This window comes from Corythoichthys intestinalis, chromosome 5 (assembly GCF_030265065.1).
Source record: "Corythoichthys intestinalis isolate RoL2023-P3 chromosome 5, ASM3026506v1, whole genome shotgun sequence".
Taxonomy (NCBI): domain Eukaryota; kingdom Metazoa; phylum Chordata; class Actinopteri; order Syngnathiformes; family Syngnathidae; genus Corythoichthys; species Corythoichthys intestinalis.
Window position 1 is genome coordinate 5,244,913 of NC_080399.1, and position 20,103 is coordinate 5,265,015.

A 20,103-nucleotide genomic window follows, 5' to 3' on the forward strand; every position below is an offset into this window, starting at 1 on the left:
CCAAAACATGGCATCAGTGCATTACTTCTCTTCACTTCACATCCACTTCTGATGCTCTTCTTTCCCTCCTTTCCATGTCTCTCTCATCTTTGGAGGAGATAACAGTGTGCTTTCATCTTTCTCCTCCCCGAAGAAAGGACTGCCCAACAGAGCCGGAGCAGCCAAGTCAGCATTTCTGCACCTCTCTGATGTCACAGCCCCCCCCCCACGCCAACCTCGACCCTCCACGGGCACTTGCTGTACATACACAGACGCATCTGATGTATTCAAAATAAAAAAACACTTCAAGAGAGATAAAGATGATGCACGTGCCCTGCGAGAGCTAGCACTTGCGCACTGCTGCAGAGACACCTCTCGACCCAGAGTTCAACCTTTCCCTCTGAATTTGTAGGATCTGGGAATTTTTAACTAAGTTTGAAAGGAGTGTGGGAAAAGGAGGAGGAGCTCAGCACAGGTGAAACCAGGAGGCGGAAAAAAACTTGCGTGGTTTTGGGGTACGTGGAATTGTGATTTGTGTTGGGGGGGGGTGATACTTGAATGTGTTAATACACAGGAAGACTGCATCAAACCAATGCACTGCTCTGAGGCAGTCTGAGCAGCTGAGAGGAGTGCGTCAGCAGTACATTCACGTTCCCACTGAAGGACAAAGGGAGGGGGGCAGAGCAAGCATCTTAGTTGCCTGCAACACACATGGGGGAGACTGAGGAGGGTGAAAAAAAGAGAGATTGGAGCATAAACAAGAAGAGAAGACTGGGATTAGGATGCCGTTGCCGCCCGCTTGTGTGTGACGGTGGGCTGCCTTGTTGAGCGCTCGCATGCCGCCTCCGCCTCTCCATCTCCCTCCCATATTCTCTCCTTTGCGCACTCTATCTTCCCCTTGCTCTTGATCTGTCACTAGTTCTCTCTCTCTTTTTCTCTCCCTCTCACTGTTCTAGTCGGGCTACTGCAGCAGTCCACCAGCCAGCCAGCCAGCCAGCCGCACACATGGCCAACTGACACAACTTACTACCTCAGCCAGCCCCGGTTGAGGAAAACTACGCAAGAGACGAGGAGGACCTTGGAACGGAGAGACAAGCCCTTGATTGTCGTTTCCGGACACGGATCTGACTTTGTCACACGTCCGTCCGCTTTTTCTTTGCTTTTGAGGACAAGAGCGTTCCCTCTCGCGTACTCTTCAACAGCCTTTTGCCAAGCTCCGACAGCGCAGCGCATCCCCGTTCTACAAATGATAACCCTCCTCACCACGCTCTACCCCCTTGCACCAGCATCTCACCCACCACCACCCCCACCTCCCTCAGGAGGAATAGACGGATTACTGCTAACTGTGCACACGGCAGCCTGCAGCTGCTCTGACCGGGGCCAGCCCGACGCTGGGAGGAAGCAAGAGTAGCGCAGAGAAAAGGAAAAGAGGAAGAGAGGAGGAGGAGGAGTGGGGTTGCGATTGCGCCCGGACTTCTTCAGCTATTTCCTGTCTTTCAGTCTCTGTCACAACAGGGCTAATCACCAGACGAGAAGCCCTCGGCAAAGTCACACTGAGGGAGGTCTCGTCATCAAACCGGGCAATCTTTACTTGATGAAAATCACCATGGAGCAATTTTGCGTCTGGGAGACTCGGGCCTGATCGGGTGAGCTGTGGAATTGCCGATTCGCGCATCCGGCAAGAATTTTTGGCCTTACCTGGGACCCTTAGCCAATCAAGGGCCATCGAATCTTGCCACGCTGACCCATGGACGAACTTTATCAATCAATGAGACGAAAATGATTCCCAATCTAATAAGGTAAGTCGTTATTGTTTCTATGAAAGCTTGCCGTTTCCCGCCTCTCTTATTCCTGCTTCTGGCACATTCCATTTTGCTGCAGATCTTCCTGTACTGTCGATGGAACTCGGGAGCCTCGAGTTGCTCCAGCCGGGCTAGGGTGATCCAACCTCTGGTGTGTGCCGTCTCCCCCCGCCATGCAGAATAATGTGCCCTCCACATCATGAGTCCTTTGGGCCAGGTTAGTGTGCAGCCTACCTGGAACGCAGCCCTGTTTGCCGTGCTGTCCCTCATGGTACCTGCCCTCAGTATGTGCCAGTCCAGCAGCCCAGCACTGGGCTCAGCCAGCTCGCAGAGCTGTCCAGGCATGTGCTCTTGCACCAACCAGCTCAGTAAGGTGGTGTGTACTCGCAGAGGCCTGGTTCGGGTTCCTCCTAACATCCCAGCCAATACCAGGTACCTTAACCTGATGGAAAACAGCATAGAGACCATTCAGGCTGACACTTTCAGGCAACTGCATCACCTGGAAGTGCTGCAGTTGGGGAGAAACAATATCAGGCAGATCGAGGTGGGGGCCTTCAACGGCCTGACCAGTCTTAACACTTTGGAGCTGTTCGACAATAGGCTGACAGTCATACCAAGCGGGGCTTTTGAGTACTTGTCAAAACTAAGAGAATTGTGGCTGAGGAACAATCCCATCGAGAGCATCCCGTCTTACGCCTTCAATCGTGTCCCATCGCTCATGAGGCTCGATCTCGGAGAACTGAAAAAGTTGGAGTACATCTCCGACGGGGCGTTCGAGGGTCTTCAGAATCTCAAGTACCTCAACTTGGGGATGTGCAACCTTAGGGAATTCCCTAATCTTTCACCACTGGTAGGTTTGGAGGAGCTTGAAATATCAGAGAATGTTTTCCCTGAACTCAAACCCGTTGCCTTCCACGGGCTGAAGAATTTACGCAAGCTATGGATTATGAACTCGGCCATCACCGTCATCGAGAGGAACGCGTTTGACGACATCACAGCACTGGTGGAGTTGAACCTGGCTCATAATAATCTGTCGTCTCTTCCGCATAATCTTTTCACGCCGCTGCAGTACTTAGTGGAGCTCCATCTGCATCATAACCCTTGGAAATGTGACTGTGATGTAGTCTGGCTCTCTTGGTGGCTCAGAGAGTACATTCCCACCAATTCCACCTGCTGCGGACGCTGCCACATCCCAGGCTACATGAGGGGTAGATACCTAGTGGAGGTGGACCAGACCACGTTTCAGTGCTCAGCGCCGGTTATACTCGACGCTCCGAGAGATCTGAACATCTCTGCAGCGAGGGTGGCGGAACTGAAGTGTCGCACGGCTTCCATGAGCTCCGTCAGATGGCTCCTCCCCGGCGGGACGATCCTGACGCACGGCTCGGTTCACCCACGGATATCAGTCCTCAACGACGGAACCCTAAACTTCTCCAACGTTCTGCCGTCAGACACGGGGGTCTACACTTGCATGGTGAGCAACATGGCAGGGAATTCAAACGCCTCGGCCTACCTGAACGTCAGCAACGCCGAGCTCAATACCTCAAATTTATCCTATTTCACCACCGTGACCGTGGAGGTATTAGAACCGACGGTGGAAGAAACCCCCAAACCCAAGCCGACCTCCCCCGCCTCGCCTTCCGTCTTCAAACCCGTCTTCATCTCCACGCCTACCGTGCTGTTCCAGAACACGCAAACCCCAAGGCAGGTGTCGATTCCCACTGCCAGAGTCCCTAGCGGGCCCGCCGCTACCCTGGACGAGGTGATGAAAACCACCAAAATCATCATCGGCTGTTTCGTCGCCGTGACCTTGTTGGCGGCGGCGATGTTGATAGCCTTCTACAAGTTGCGGAAGCGGCATCAGCAGAGGAGCACAGTGGCCGCCGCCAGGACCATAGAGATCATACAAATGGAGGAGGAGATTCCTCCGGTTCCGCCCACTTCTGGATCTAGCGGCTCTGAGGAGACGGGGTTGGTATTGCCTACCTTAGTGGAACACAACAGCAACACCTTTAAGCCTGGCTATGTGTCATCGTCTCGGCAAGGGGCCTACGCTGCCCACTGGACCCAGAACAATACGCTGCACCGTTCAACCAGACAGCATCACAGTAACATCAGCACCATCGCGGATCCTTATATCATTAAGACTACTCACGGAAAAGAGAAGGTTCAAGAGACCCAAATCTAAACCATGTTCCCCGTGGATTTCTCTCTGACTCGCCCCAAAACCTTTTGTCCACGTCGTAGAATGCACAAAAAAAAAAATGGTACCTTTCTTTTGTACAGAAGTGAACCGCAAAGACACTTCTTGTTTCTTGTACATGCCTATACATAAGTATATCACGGAAAAAGATTACAAATCTATATATCTATATGCGTACGTACGTCTATCAGGCAGAGGTAAGATTCTATTAGAAAAGAAAGAAATTTGACACTATTTTCTAAGAACAGGTTTACTTTTAGTGAACAAAGGAGGCTTCTGGACCACATTTAGGATGCAGTAAGAGATGATTCATTTCTGTCTGGTTTCTGATCACAGCCCCCACAGATGTAATCTCTACTTAAACCATGCCAAATACGATATGGCAGGGGTGTCAAACTTGCGGCCCGCGGGCCAGATTTAGCCCTTCGCGTCATTTTGTGTGGCCTGTGAAAACAAATCACGTGCATTGACGCCAACCCATAGGTCTTGGGTCCGATTCCCTCACTCTGGTGACCATATGAGGTAGAGGCGTGCGAAATTTCCGATTCATAGATTTTTCGCGATTCGGCCGTGGAAGATTCGAGAACGATTCATAAACATCCAAATTCTGATTATTGAATTATACCAGGTAAAGCGGAAATAAAACACAGTCTTTGGGACGCCGCGGTCTTCGGGACGCAATGAGGAACTGACCGAGAGTAAATATCTTGTTCAACTCATGCCGCTAAAACAATCATACCTGGTTGCGGCCGACAGCCGCTGCAAACAGCGACCGGTTGCTAGTTGCTACAAAGATACGGCAACATATTGCTATGGTAGATATCACATATTGTAGAACTAGATGTGAAATGACAGTAATGACAGTGTTGGAACATATGCAAAGAACTAGATGCGAAATGACAGACTTGCCGCCATCTTAAAGCAGTAGACCTCTCTAGAAGGCTCTGTTGTAGCGAACCTAATTACTTTTTATCTAAAATATCCCTAAATCTGCAAAATCTTGACTTTAATCTATCTTTAAATGATGAAACAGTTTTAAAACTTTGACATGTCAGAAGTAGACGGATGGGAAATTATGGAATAACAGGAACAATTTTAACAACTTTGATTCACAACATTAAATTAATTGAACGTAGTTTAAAGCTTTTGATACAGAATGGGGACTTGAGTATTTTATTTACTGTTTTTAACTGTTAACTTGATACTAAAATAGTTTGGTTTCGCCTGAGGGGATTTTTGAACAATTTTGGAACTAGTGTACAAAACATTAAAAGTGTGGTGGGGTGTAATCGGATTTATAATCGAATCGGAGCCTCTGAATCGTAATCGTAATCGTTAGGTGCTCAAAGATTCCCAGCTCTAATATGAGGTGTCTTTGAGCAAGACAATAAAACCCACATGTTGCTTCTTATGCTGCGTCATTTGTAGGTAAATGAGGAAATAGTGTCAAAAAGCTTAAATGAAAGAATTTATGAAAATAATAATTATTATAGAGAATATTTACAGTATTTTCTTTGGGTTTTAATTAAAGCAACACTCGGAAATTTTTCAACATTTAAAAAAATATTTTTGATAACATTTGTAGCGATATGTCGACTGAAAACTAGTTGAATGACACCTCTTTTATATATTGAGGGGGGTCTGTATCGCTTACATTGGCACGAATTAACTCATTCGCTCCCGGCCGTTTTACTGGATTTTGACTGATTTTGCAAGGCCCACAGATATTTCTGTTCTATTGCTATATAAACATGGAACCCACCAAAAGAAAGATTAGACTCTTCTTTCAGCAGAAATAAAAAGTTATTTCATATCTTTTTCCATTCTTTAGAAATCAGCTTTAGAAAATAGCTAAGTTTGAGCAATTTTCCAATTTCTGATGAAAAAAACAGAAATAGAGCTTTTTGAAAAAGCATACATTTCAAACATAACTTTGACTTTAACACAGCTATTTTTCTCTTTTGTGACATCCCAAACATCTGAATAATGTTTTCGTTCTACAAAATAACATAAACAACAAGACAAATAGAGCTTTTGATTGCAAAGTAACAATTTATTTACACATAACTAAACTATTGAACTGTTGAACTATTTGCACACATAACAACGGGGAAGGCTCTCGGCTGCTCCCGGTTGAATGAGGTGGCTCCCAGTAATCTGATGAGTCCGGATCAAGATCGGTCTCACTTTTTTCATCATCTTCATCGTTTGTTTGAACCAGGAGTAGCGCAACTTGAGCTCCGCAGAACGTGTGTGGAACCTGACGCTGTTGTGGCCGTCACTGTCTATCTCATGAAGATAGATTTTTTTTAATCCTTCTTTGACGATGGTTTCGTTTTCTTTTCAAAACATTCCTCGGGAGTCGTTTGCCTTTTTTCCCAATCGTTCTCCACATTTTTCTCAAATTTTCACGCGTCTTCACAATATCCCTCCAACTTCCATTTCTTGACTATTTTTCTTCACTTCCTTTCTTGGCCCGAGTTGAGTTTTTACAAAATGCGCTACTGCCCTCCAGTGGCCAGTTTTTTGCTTTAAAATTAGTTTAGAGCATTGTGCATTGCAGTTTAGGTGCAACAGAACCTAGAGATGCCTCTTGTCAGAAAAAACGTAAAAGACGTATAAATACGTTTTTGGGACACTGAAACAATTAAAAATAGAACGTATTTATACGTTTTTGGGAGCAAATGAGTTAACGTTGAGGACGATGGTGGGGGAATATAGAACAAAATCTAACATTTTCTTATTTTCAACATCCTCATATGCTATTGTTTAGCCACAGCTGGAGTCATTACCTCATGACGATTCATCCTTCGCAAATCCACTGGAAACAGAAATGGCGTTCAATCCATCTTCAGTCGACTGGGAGATCAGGATTTTACGACAAAGGCAAAACACTACCACTTTTATCCACCTGCTTCGCTAAAATTGACCAAAACTGAAAAGTTACCTAATGTTACTTTAAATTCAGAAATGAAAAAAGATAATTTTTACTATTTTTTTAAAAATGTATTTGATTAAAAATTTAGACTACATAAAAGATCATGTGCTTTGACATTCATGCCTTTCTCTAAAATAATAATGGTGTTAAATTTCTACAGAAATCAGAGAATAGTTACCATTTTGTTTGTTTTTAAAAGAATACATAAAAATAAAAAATTTAAAATAACAATAAAAATCCAAAATACTCGAAAAATTCTAATTATTCTAAAATTAAAAATTACAAATAAATAAATTATATAACTATAAATTAGAATAATATGAAGTATAAAAATGAATGTAATAAATAATAATTATAATCATATAAAAATATATAATAAAAATACAAATGAATATACAGTATAAGTTAATATTTATTTCTTTCCTTATTTTTCTAGTTAAAAGAACAAATATTTTAAAATGATACCGTAATTTTCGAACTATAAGCCGTCACCCACCAAATTACATATTAACCTATAACACTTTATTTGACAGTGGCATCATACGACTGTCATAAGACCAAATGAACCAATTGGCTGCAAAGCTTTATTGCTTCAAGAAGCCTCATTTGACCATCTCTGCTCCCTTGTGGGAGACAGTAAAACTCCCCTGCCACCTGCTGTCAACGCTGTTGTCGTCTAACATGCTTCCTAGCATGCGTTGTAGCGCTAAAGTTGTAAAAACAATATACGTTCATGTTCTGTGCTAATTATTTCTTCAGTTACTGTTCCAGTTGTTCCAATTTATTGCTAGTTATTAATTATTATTATATTATTATTTCTACTAATGGTATTTGGTAACACTTGATTTAACAGAGGCGCCATAAGAGTATCATAGGACCATCATAATTATGACATGACACTGCCATGAGCATGATCTCACTTTTGAATGGATGTAAAAGATCCAAGCTGGACATACAGTGGTATGTAAAGTATCTGAACCTTTTGGGATTTCTGCATAAAATCAACATCAAATGTGATCTTTGTCAAAAGCACACAGATGAAAAAACAGTGTTTGCTTTAAGTAAAACCACCCAAACATTTACAGGTTTTCGTATTTTAATGAGGATAGTATGCAAACAATGACAGAAGGGGTAAGAATAAATAAGTTAACCATCACATTTAATATTTTGTGGCCCCCCCTTTGTCAACAATAACTTCAACCAGAGGCTTCCTGTAGCTGCAGATCAGTCTGGCACATCGATCAGGACTAATCTTGGTCCATTCTTCTCTACATTTCAGTCAGATTCCTGGGATGTCTGGCATGAATCGCTGTCTTTAGGTCATGCCACAGCATCTCAATGGGGTTCAAGTCTGGACTTTGACTTGGCCACTCCAGAACGTGTAATTTTTTCTTCTGAAACCATTCTGAAGTTGATTTACTTCTGTGTTTTGGATCATTGTCTTGTTGCAGCATCCATCCTTTTTTTAACTTCAACTGTCTAACAGACGGCCTCAGGTTTTCCAGCAAAATATCCTGATAAACCTTTGAATTCATTTTTACATTAATGATTGCCAGTTGTCCAGGCCCTGGGGCAGCAAAACAGAGATATTGGACTGTGCCAGTGATTTCTGTAAGTCTTTAGCAGACACTCTAGGGTTCTTTTTTACCTCTGCGCTAAACTCTTGGCATCATCTTTGGTGGACGGCCACTCCTCAGGAGAGAAGCAATAGTACCGAATTCGCTCCATTTGTAGACAACTTATCTGATGAACATTCAGACTTTTAGAGATGTTTTTGTATCCTTTCCCAGCTTTATACAAATCAACAATCCTTGATCGCAGGTCTTCAGACAACTCGTTTGACCAAGCAATGATGCACATCAGACACATCAAAACAATTCTTACCAGGTGTGTGTTTTATAGTAAGCAGGGAAACTTTAAACCACTCATTAGTATGGATGGGAATCGAAATCCAATTCCGGTTCCTAGTGTTTCGAGGCCTCGACATCACAATGAAAAAGCCTTAACGATCCCTTTAACGATTCCTAAAGACGCATATTGCGTCGTGACGTGTCTTGTTGTCCAGACGCATCAAACTAGCATGGCGCCAAGAACCACTCGCTCCAAAGTTTGGCTACACTTCACCAGGAAAGGGTGAAAATAAAAGGTTACGATGGTTTAGCGTGAGCATTGCAGCCGTAAACAATGACAGCACGTAGGTTCAAACGCTCAAAAGTGTGTCTTCACTTCACGAGAAAAAATTATAACAAAGCAACTTGCAGTCATTGCAAGGTGGCGATAACTGCATCGGGAGGGAATACGACTGCAATGTCCTCACCGAGACGCTAAGGCTCAGTCCTGGCTATACAGCTAGCTAAACTCCCAAATGACGATACAGAAGACGTTGGTATAATTTGCTGACTTTATTCAACCATCACTTGAAGAGTGAAACTAAAAATAGAAATTAAACAAATCAATTTCGTCCCCAACAACAAACAGGTTTGCATCAACGTAAATCAGCTATGATTAGCTGCTAATACATTAATAACACAAACTGTTAGCATGCGTTCGCTAGCATTAGCACATCGTTCAAACCACTAAACAACTGGATTTAAGTGTCCGATCGCGAGGGGAAACACACAACAACAACACAAAAGATGATACATACAGGCGTTGCCTCTGTCGATATTTGACAAATATTAACAAAGAACGTAGGCTCGTAGCAGTGTTTCCCTCTCTCACTAACTCGCTCACTCGCTTGGATGCGGCACTTTTTCGCGTGTAGGCGCGCTATTCTTCACGTGAGGCAGCGCAAGGGCGCCCCCACTTGAGCGTGAAAGCACCATAAAAACTAAAAGGCATGCATTTCAATATAATGGTAAATAATACACTTTAACTCAGGGGGCCCAAACTAGGGCCCGCGAGCCAGATACGGCCCGCATCCACATTTGGTTCGGCCCCCTGAACAATACCAGAGAGCATTTTGATTTTTTTTTTTTTTTTTTCAATAGTGTTATTTATTTCCTGGCCTTTTTCTGTGAAGACCTCAGAGAGCCTTATTTGGTTATTATCTATTTAATTAATAATGTTATTATTATATTATATTATCATTTTTATTTTATTTACTTTTGTTCAGTGAAGAATCCAGAAAGGGTTATTTGATTGTGGCCTTCTGAAAAACTATAATTTTTACATTTAGGCACTCCTGCAATCGTCACACTTTTTCTGTTACAACAGAGAAGGGAAAAGTTATGTAGCCTTCACAGGAAAAAATTTGGGGACCCCTGTAACACATATTGCCAAAGGCAGAACAACGACCTATATGCCAATATATACAAATATTTTTTAATTTCTATTAGAAAAATGTTTCAGTAAAATGTTACACTTTCTTGGCATTTGCCACTTATTGCCACAGTTACCATTGAGGCTTTGGGCCTCTTGTGAGTTTGTAAGGTTATGACTTCTGATTAAACAAACTCCAAGCCAATCAAAACGTTTGTTCTTCTTTTTCCCCAAATTAGAATCGATAAGAGAATCGATAAAGAATCGAATCGTTAAGCAAAATCGATAATGGAAACGGAATCGTAAAATCGTATCAATTCCTCTCCCTACTCATTAGAGATTGGGCACACACCTGACTTATATTGTTTGGTAAAAATTTGTTTCAATTGCTCTTTAAGTCTCCATAGGCAGAGGGTTCACTTATCCCCCCCCCCCCCTGTCATTGTTTGCATGCTATCCTCATTAAAATAAAACATAATACATAAATGTTAGGGTGGTAATAGTTAAAGCAGAAGCTGTTTTTACCTCTGTGTGATTTTGACAAAGATCACATTTGATGGTAATTTTTTGCAGAAATGTGAGAAATTCCAAAAGGTTCAGATACTTTTTCATACCACTACATATGAAGTTAGTGACAAGATTTGCCAGATGACACTTAATCTGTTATAAACATTCATTAATGCCCATGATAGTGTTATGCCATAATTATGACGGCCTTATGGCAGTGTTATGACGCCACTGTCAAATAAAGTGTTGCCTATTCACCTAAATAAATCAAAAAATAGTACGAAAACTACGGTAAATTTAAAACAAAAAGAGTATACTTAAAAACAAAAAGAGTATACTTAACCGTTTCCCTGCCTTTTTTTTTTTGCGGAAATAATAAATTGTTTATTTTAGGCGTATAAAAAACAGTTTTGAGGTTCACACTGTCTCCAAACTAATCTATAAGTCAAACAGATTGGACGTTTGACTTAAATATACACATGTGTTGGCAAACATCATAACCACAACCATAACTGCACGAGTTTGACACCCCTGCAATATGCGATAAAAAGGAGAAAAAGGACACTGAAGCAAAATGTCTCTCCATTTGAGAATATTTGTGTACGGATAAGCAGAGCGATGGCACAGATCGAGTGTGTGTTGTTCAGTAGCCAACAGACAAACGCTTTTGGACTGCGGTCCGTTTTCTGCGGCTCAGACTTAACCCCGTGTTTGCTGATGACACGCTTTGACGTTTTTTTTTTGTTTGTTTGTTTCAAACCTAAAACATGTTAATTCCGTGTGGGCATCAAATGATCATAACGTGCAGACCGATAGCTTAGTTTTGTTCTGGGTTGCATTCTGTTGTGTTGTTTCTGTCCCCTTCTAGGTTTTCGCTTCTTAATGGCTTGTGTAGTGTTTAGGGCTAATTTAGTGATGCATTACAGCAGTTGCCTGACTTGTCTCTGCAAGGGCTCATTTTAAAGCTTTTTATTTTTATTTTTTTTTCAGAGGAACTGACAGGCAGCGCTATGACGGAGTATTTGGTCCATACAAAGAAAGAGAAATCGGACGACGAGATAAAGTTGTAATAAAACGAGAAAATAAAGCGATACATAGGTCAGGAAATCGTGCTAATTGTTGTGAATTGGAGATTATCACTAGTAGACGCCCAATCCGTTTGAAGTGGGAGGGTGGCAGCGAATGAACGTTCGTTCATTTGCTGCCATCCCTCCCACTTCAAACGGATTGGACGTCTATGGGGGTCAATGGAAGCCGATGAGTTAATTTTGGGGCATTTGCTGTTGATTTTTTGGTCAATTCCAGTTTATTTTGAGGCATTTCTGAGTTATTCCCCGTTGATTTGGGGTTACAGAACAGGAAATTACCCAGAAATCACCCCGACTGAATAGGCAGGGACACAAAATCAAAAGGAACTGACTTGTAAATAGGGCTGCAGCTATCGATTATTTTAGTCGTCGATTAATCGAACTAGTTAGTTCCAATAATCGAGCAATTGGATAAGGAACATAAAAAATTCAAATACCTGAGCTGAGCCTCAAACGGTATTAAAAAAAAAATAAAAAATGAGAATCTATGTACAACAAAAGAAGAATTGGCTAACTTACATAGCAAAAGTCTGCGAGCTTAAATGCGAGAAAACGCAAAAGTTTTATTTATTTATATATATTTTTTTTACAATGCTCTTAACAAATGGTTCAGACAGAATTTAAGAATACATTAAAAAAAAAAAATTCGCTCAAACAAAATTTTAGCTTATGTTGTTCTTAACAGGGAGCAACTGGATACAGCCACGTGAAATGAGGCAGACTATAAGGCAGGTTATTTTGAGGTCTGGATCATTCCCCATTGATTTTGGGTTACAGAACAGGAAATGATGAATAGGCAGCGACACAAACTCAATAGGAACTGACTTTTAAATAGGGCTAGCAGTCGACTAATCGATGAACTAGTTAGTTTGAATAATCGAGTAATCAGATAAGCAACATAAACAAATTCAAATACCTGAGCTGAGCCTCAAACGGTATTAAAAAAAATAAAAAATGAGAATCTATGTACAACAAAAGAAGAATTGGCTAACTTACATAGCAAAAGTCTGCTAGCTTAAATGCTATAAAACGCAATTATTTTTTATTTTATTTTTATTTTTTTTTACAATGCTCTTAACAAATGGTTCAGACAGAATTTAAGAATACATTAAAGAAAAAAAAATTAGCTCAAACAAAATTTTAGCTTATGTTGGTCTTAACAGGGAGCAGCTGGATTCAGCCACGTGAAATGTAAATGTGGCAGACTATAAGGCAGGTTATTTTGAAGTCTGGGTCATTCCCCATTGATTTTGCGTTACAAAACAGGAAATGATGAATAGGCAGGGACACAAGCTCAACAGAAACTGACTTGTAAATAGGGCTAGCTGTCGATTAATCGATGAACTCGTTAGTTTGAATAATCATGTAATCAGATAAGCAACATAAAAAAATTAAAATACCTGAGCTGAGCCTCAAACAGTATAAAACTTTTTAAAAATTAGGATGTACAACAAAAGAGCAATTGGCTAACTTAAATAGCAAAAGTCTGCTAGCTTAAATGCTATAAAATGCTAACTTTTTATTAAACGTTTTTTTTACACTGCTCTTAACAAATGGTTTGGACACATAATCCCACAAAAAACGGCTAAATATATTTTACGAATGCATTAAAAGAAACATTAGCTCAAACAAAATTTTAGCTTATGTTGGTCTTAACAGGGAGCAGCTGGATTCAGCCACATGAAATGAGGCACACTATAAGGCAGGTTATTTTGAGGTCTGGGTCATTCCCCATTGATTTTGGGTTACAGAACAGGAAATGATGAATAGGCAGGGACACAAACTCAACAGGAACTGACTTGTAAATAGGGCTAACAGTCGATTAATCGATGAACTAGTTAGTTTGAATAATCGAGTAATCAGATAAGCAACATAAAAAAATTAAAATACTTGAGTTGAGCCTCAAATATATTTAAAAAAAAAAATGAGGATGTACAACAAAAGAGCAATTGGCTAACTTAAATAGCAAGAGTCTGCTAGCTTAAATGCTATAAAACGCTAACTTTTTATTTTTATTTTTTTTTTTTACAACGCTCTTAACAAATGGCTTGGACACATATATCCACAAAAAACGGCTAAATATACTTTACGAATGCATTAAAGGAAACATTAGCTCAAACAAAAATATAGCTTATGTTGGTCTTAACAGGGAGCAGCTGGATTCAGCCACGTGAAATGAGGCAGACTATAAGGCAGTGTATCCACCCAAATCAATAAAACTAAATGCAAACGCTTTCAAAACAAACCATTACCACGCCACTTTAAAAAAACGAATACTCGAAGCAGCAAAATTTAATTCAAATCTTTTTTCGTATCAAATACTCAAGTTAAATTTCAATTTAAATCGAGTTGAATTTCCACGTAAGTCGGAAATAACCCCATTAAAATGACAACTATCCAAGTCCAAAAGTATTTTATTTTGTTTATTTAAGAAGTGTACACTGCCCTTTTGGTGGCAGTGTTGGGTGTGGCTAGACTGTCACCTTGGTTTCTATTACTTAGTTGGTGAATCGTCTGGCATGGGTACAGGACAGTTGCGTTCGGGTTTGGCCCACATGAGGCTGTAAGTTGTTTCAGCTAATATATGTTTGTGTATGCATTTGAAATTAAGTTTAGAGCTACAGTTTGTGGAGTTATGTGTAAGCCATTTGCTATGGAAATTGTAAATGAGTTAGCATTCGTAGCATTTAAGCTACCGGACTTTTGCTAATATATTATACATATATATATATTTATAGCAGTTAGACTTGAAAAGCTTAGAATTATCAGACCAAGGGACTTTAGCAATGTCTTTAACCACATCAGATCCGACCATCTCGCTGACAATGGCTTTGCAGGCAGGTAGTGTTAATACCTCTGCCACCGTGTGGGACTTTTTGGATTTAGCAACAAGTTCATTAACAAGGTAACTGGCTTTGAGGGCTTCCTTATTTACCTTTGTACCGTATTGGCCCGAATATAGGACAGCCCTAATTACAGTATAGGACGACCCCCCTCTTTTTCAAGTTTGAAAAAAGACTTTTTGAACACCATATTATCATATATTTGAGAGAAAAAGCATGTTATTTTGCCTCATTCAAATCTTAATATCTGAAACGTATGAAGAAAACATCCTTCATATGTCGTAATGTCTCGAGTCCTTTCTACAAGTTCCATATCAGCAGTGCTTGATCGGCATGTTCGTTTTTGAAAGATTACCGGAGAAAAATAGCAGAAGTATAATGGTTTGAATGCGAGGGTGTGTCTATAATGTCCTACTTCGGCTTTACAATGCGATCTCGCGGTCTAAAAATAGATTTCGTGCGGTACGCTATTGAGCGTTGATAAAATGGCCGGTATATTGAAGTGATCTGTCATATCTGCAAGTGAAGTATCGTATTGGCCCGAATATAAGACGGCCCTGATTATGAGACGACCCCCTCTTTTTCAAGACTCAAGTTTGAAAAAAGACTTTTTGAACACCAAATTATTTTGTATACAGAAAATAATTACAGTATATCCGAAACAACTGATTATAATAATATATTTGAGAGAAAAAGCATGTTATTTTGCCTCATTCAAATCTTAATATTTGAACATTTAAATATGTAAACTAAAGTGCAATCACATTCGTAAATGAATAGCTTCTGGTTTTTGAAATGTAAATAAACCAATCTATTGTAATAAAACAACAAAATTGCAATAACTGCATTAACCATCAAAGTGAAGTCTAACCGTAACTGTAGTCTTGAAACAAATCTGAATAAGGAAAAACATTGCAATAAAATAATGCAAACTAGTTAAACTTGAGAGTAGCTGAGATTTGTCATGACAGAACATCGCTTCAATGATATCTGGCGCCATCTAGCGTCGTGAATGGGTATAATGTGGATATAAGACGACCCCCTCTTTTTCAGTGTTATTTCAATGCAAGAAACACCGTCTTATATTCGGGCCAATACGGTAGTTTTTCTCAAAAAAGTTGCCTGTTTCTCTGTGTTTTCATGAAGGCAAACAAAATAGTCCATCGACATGTTTTGAAGCAACGCTTGTTTCGCTGGGAGAGGACTTAGCTGCTCATATTGTGTTCAAGAACTGCTCGGATTTCTAGCCATCAGCCACCTTGCTGTCCTCGAAAATGTGTTGGAATAAAGCACGGGGAGGATTAACGTCCGTCACATATGGATAAAATGGAAAGGACACTTTGGTAACACTTTACAATAATGGTCCCTTAATTACCATTAGTCAATGCATTTTTAGACAGTAATTCATGTTTAAGTAACATGACAATAATTATTTTAATCCCTTATCTAACATTTATCAATATATTAATTAACATGAGTTAATGCATTAGTTAATGCATTTTAAGACAATAATGTTTAAGTAACATTACAATAATTAATAATATAATTGCTTATCTAACATTTATTAATATATTAATTAACATGAGTTAATGCATTAGTTAATGCATAACCAGACAGTAACTAATGGTTGGGTAAAATTAAAAAAAAATATATATATATATATAGGCCTATATAGGGTAAGGGTTTAGGGTTGGGGTTTGTTAAGTTAAGCATTTATAATTTCTTAGTTAAGGGACACATGCACTACACTTTACAATAAGGGTCCAAAAAAGCATTTAGTAATGGTTAATAAAGGTTAAGGGGGGTAACTTAAGCATTTATAATTTCTTAGTTAAGGGACACATGTGCTACACTTTACAATCATGGTCCAAAAAGTATTCAGTAATGTTAATAAAGGTTAAGAGGGGGGAACTTAAGCATTTATAATTTCTGAGTTAATGGATACATGTGCTATACTTTACAATAAGGGTCCAAAAAACATTCAGTAATGGTTAATTAAGGTTAAGTAATACTTAACTAAGAAATTATAAATGCTAAATTAACAAACCCTAATCCTAAACCCTAACCCTATATAGGCCTATATATTTTTTTAATTTTACCAAACCATTAGTTACTGTCTGGTTATGCATTAACTAATGCTTTACCTAATGCATTAGCTAATGCATTAACTCGTGTTAATTAATATATTAATAAATGTTAGCTAAGCAATTATATTAATTATTGTAATGTTACTTAAACATTAGTTATAAGGGACCCTTATTGTAAAGTGTTACCGACACTTTCGTGCATATCGACACTTGACCAGTCTAATCAAATGATGTATGGTAGACGTGCTGGGGTCTAGATTGTCGCGGACAGCAAGGTGGCTGACGGCTAGAAAACAAGCAGTTCTTGAACGGGATACGAGCAATACCTCGCTCATCTGCACACGACCGATAACTTTCTACCTATTCCGTCCTTCCATAAGGTACTGTTCACGCTGCTTAAAAACATGCTGCGGGGATGGTGTGGCTCAGTGGTAGAGTAGTTGTCCCCCAACCCAGAGGTTGTGGGTTCAATTCTCTGCCCTGATGAACTCGCCTAAGTATCCTTGAGCAAGATACTGCTCCTGGTGCTGCGTCACCAGTAGGTAGATGGGGATGTAGTGTAAAGCGCCTTGAAAGGTGGAAAAGCGCTATATAAGTATAACACCATTAACACCATTTAAAAAGAAAACAACTGGACACAATGGCGGACGTTACTCTGGCTTTGTAAAGTCGAAATCGCGTTAAGTCGAGTCCGTCGTACCCCTGGGGACTACCTGTATTTCTTTGATACCTCGAAATACTTCCAAACCGCGGACATGTTGGCATTTAACCAGTAGTGTCGCTTCTCGCTGTATTTTGATTACATCATCACAAGAGGACTGCGGTTCTTCACACTTTTCGATGGTAAACTTTCGCTCTTTTAACTGAAAATTAGGGTTGTTCCGATCATGTTTTTTTGCTCCTGATCTGATCCCGATCATTTTAGTTTGAGTATCTGCCGGTCCCGATATTTCCCGATCCGATTGCTTTTTTTTGCTCCCGATTCAATTCCAATCATTCCCGATAATTTTTCCCGATCGTATACATTTTGGCAATGCATTAAGAAAAAAATGGATAAAACTCAGACGAATATATACATTCAACATACAGTACATAAGTACTGTATTTGTTTATTATGACAATAAATCCTCAAGATGGCTTTTACATTATTAACATTCTTTCTGTGAGAGGGATCCACAGATAGAAAGACTTGTAATTCTTAAAGGACAAATGTGACTAAATATTGCCATGTAGTATATTTGTTGAGCTTTCAGTAAATGATACTGTAGCCATGCCCAAATGCATGATGGGAAGTGCAACCATGACTGTGCGTAGTGCTACCAATTGATATATCTTCTCTGCGTTGGGAAATAACCTAGGGTGTTGAGTAAAAGATCAATTACTACCTTGCTTCCCCACATTGCTTCCCACGATATTTCTAATCGTAGGAAGAGGAATTGTAAGGCTTTAGCCAATTAAAACAAGGCTCCAAAGGCTTCCAAAATTCACTCTACTCATTTTACGCTGCCTTTTAGCTCTCTATATAGGTAAAACGGCGCCATTACAGATTGAGCGCGGCAATGCGTGAGTGGGTCGTGCAGCGCATGCATAAATTGCGTTAAATAATTGAACGTGATACATTAAAGAAAAAAAATTAATAACCGCCATTATCGGGATGAATTTGATAACCCTACCTTAAGCTAAAACTAAAGACTCTGGATGAGTGTAACATATTATGTCTGTTACGTTAAATACAATTAGAAAATGATTTAATTAAAAAATATATATATATTATTTAAAAAGGCATGTCCGATATTTTTTTGCCAATTCCGATACTTTGAAAATGACATGATCGGACTCGATCGATCGGGACATCTCTACCGAAAATGCAATTTCAGCTATTTTCAACCGAAAGTTTTCGGCGCCATTTTTTTGGTCACATGTCTAAAAATTACGAAATATTACGACATTTTCGCGTATTTTTATGTGAAGTTACGTAACATTACGACTTAAATCTTGTAATATTACGAAGTACAACTTTATTCTCGTACTGATATGACATTATTGTTATACCCTGTTTTGTTCTTTTTCATTGTGTGGCCCGAATACTCGGTCGTAAGGTGCAATGAAACAGGGCTCTACGGACTATTCTGGTTTTGGGAATGATTAAAACAAAAAAAAAATGGATTGATGTTTAACACAATGAATGTCTGTCTGATATCCGGGGCTTTTTCCATGGACTACATTGACTTTGTTTTACCGGTTTATTTTGAGGAACACTATTTTTATGGAGAGACAAACAAAGGCCATGAAAAAAAAAACAATAAAACCTTTTGGTTTGTATTTCTTTAAATGGAAACACATTCATCCCAGGTCTTTTGTGTGTGTGATTTGTACAATCGTAAAGAAAAAAAGGGCATCAGATTGTAAATCTAAGCCCAAACTCACCGTTTTACGCTCCTATGCATTTACTCCATCTCTGCATGAATGGGTCTTTAAGTAAGTGGTGTACAATGGTGCATTATACCCCACAGTGGGGCTCTATGCAGGTCAGATCGGCTGTTGGTCTTTGATGCTTCCACTTAGTACTTAAAACATTGATCGTTTTCAGTGAATGAGCAAAAGAGGAAGAAATGCATGTATTCCACTGATGTTTGTGGGTTTCTTTAACTTAAATGTGCTATGAAATGTTACCCTTGTCACAAAAAAAAAAAAAACAAATATTATTGCGCTAATGTAGACACGAATTTGGCATTGAAATCTGGCTATTTTTTATTTATTTTTTTCTTATATATATTTTTTTATTTTTTTAACTTTTCATAGTTATTTCAACCAAATAATGCATCAGCAATTCTGGTTGTGACATTACAAGCAGAATTGATGATCATGCTGAGAGCTATTTTAGCGCTAGCTAGCTAGTACATGTTTACAGAATGAAGTCACACGGCAACGAGAGAATAGAAAACATGCTAGTAGCATATTCTTGGTGCAACATCATCTTCTGTTAGTTTTTTTTAGGCTGCGTTCAGACTGCAGAAATATCTGATTCCAATCAGTTTCCTCCTCAAATCTGATTTTTACGACAGACTGTTTACACTACAGTGGTATAAATAAAGTATCTGAACTTTTTGGAATTTCTCACATTTGTGCATGAAATCACCATCAAATGTGATCTGATCTTTGCCAGAATCACACAGATGAAAAAACAGTGTCTGCTTTAACTAAAACCACCCAAACATTTACAGTTTTTCATTTTTAATGGGGATAGTATGCAAACAATGACAGAAGGGGGGAAAATAAGTAAGTGAACCATCACATTTGATGTTTTGTTGCCCCCACTTTGGGAGCAATAACTTAGGGTTAGGGTTAGGGTTAGGGTTAGCATCTCAATGGGGTTCAAGTCTGGACTTTGATTT

The 20,103-nt window shown here is 39.6% G+C and overlaps 1 protein-coding gene across 1 annotated transcript; it reads left to right on the forward strand.

Moving 5' to 3' along the window:
- Positions 1 to 728: 728 nt before the first annotated feature.
- lrrc4.2 (leucine rich repeat containing 4.2) lies at positions 729 to 19,156 on the forward strand. Its single transcript, XM_057837570.1, has 2 exons — positions 729 to 1,778; positions 1,861 to 19,156. Exon 2 carries the CDS (start codon positions 1,981 to 1,983, stop codon positions 3,967 to 3,969), a length of 1,989 nt encoding a protein of 662 aa, XP_057693553.1. The 5' UTR covers positions 729 to 1,778; positions 1,861 to 1,980; the 3' UTR covers positions 3,970 to 19,156.
- Positions 19,157 to 20,103: the final 947 nt, after the last annotated feature.

Bases quoted from the DNA above. Each gene is read 5' to 3' on its own strand.
- lrrc4.2 (XM_057837570.1), top strand. From the start codon at position 1,981: ATGAGTCCTTTGGGCCAGGTTAGTGTGCAGCCTACCTGGAACGCAGCC.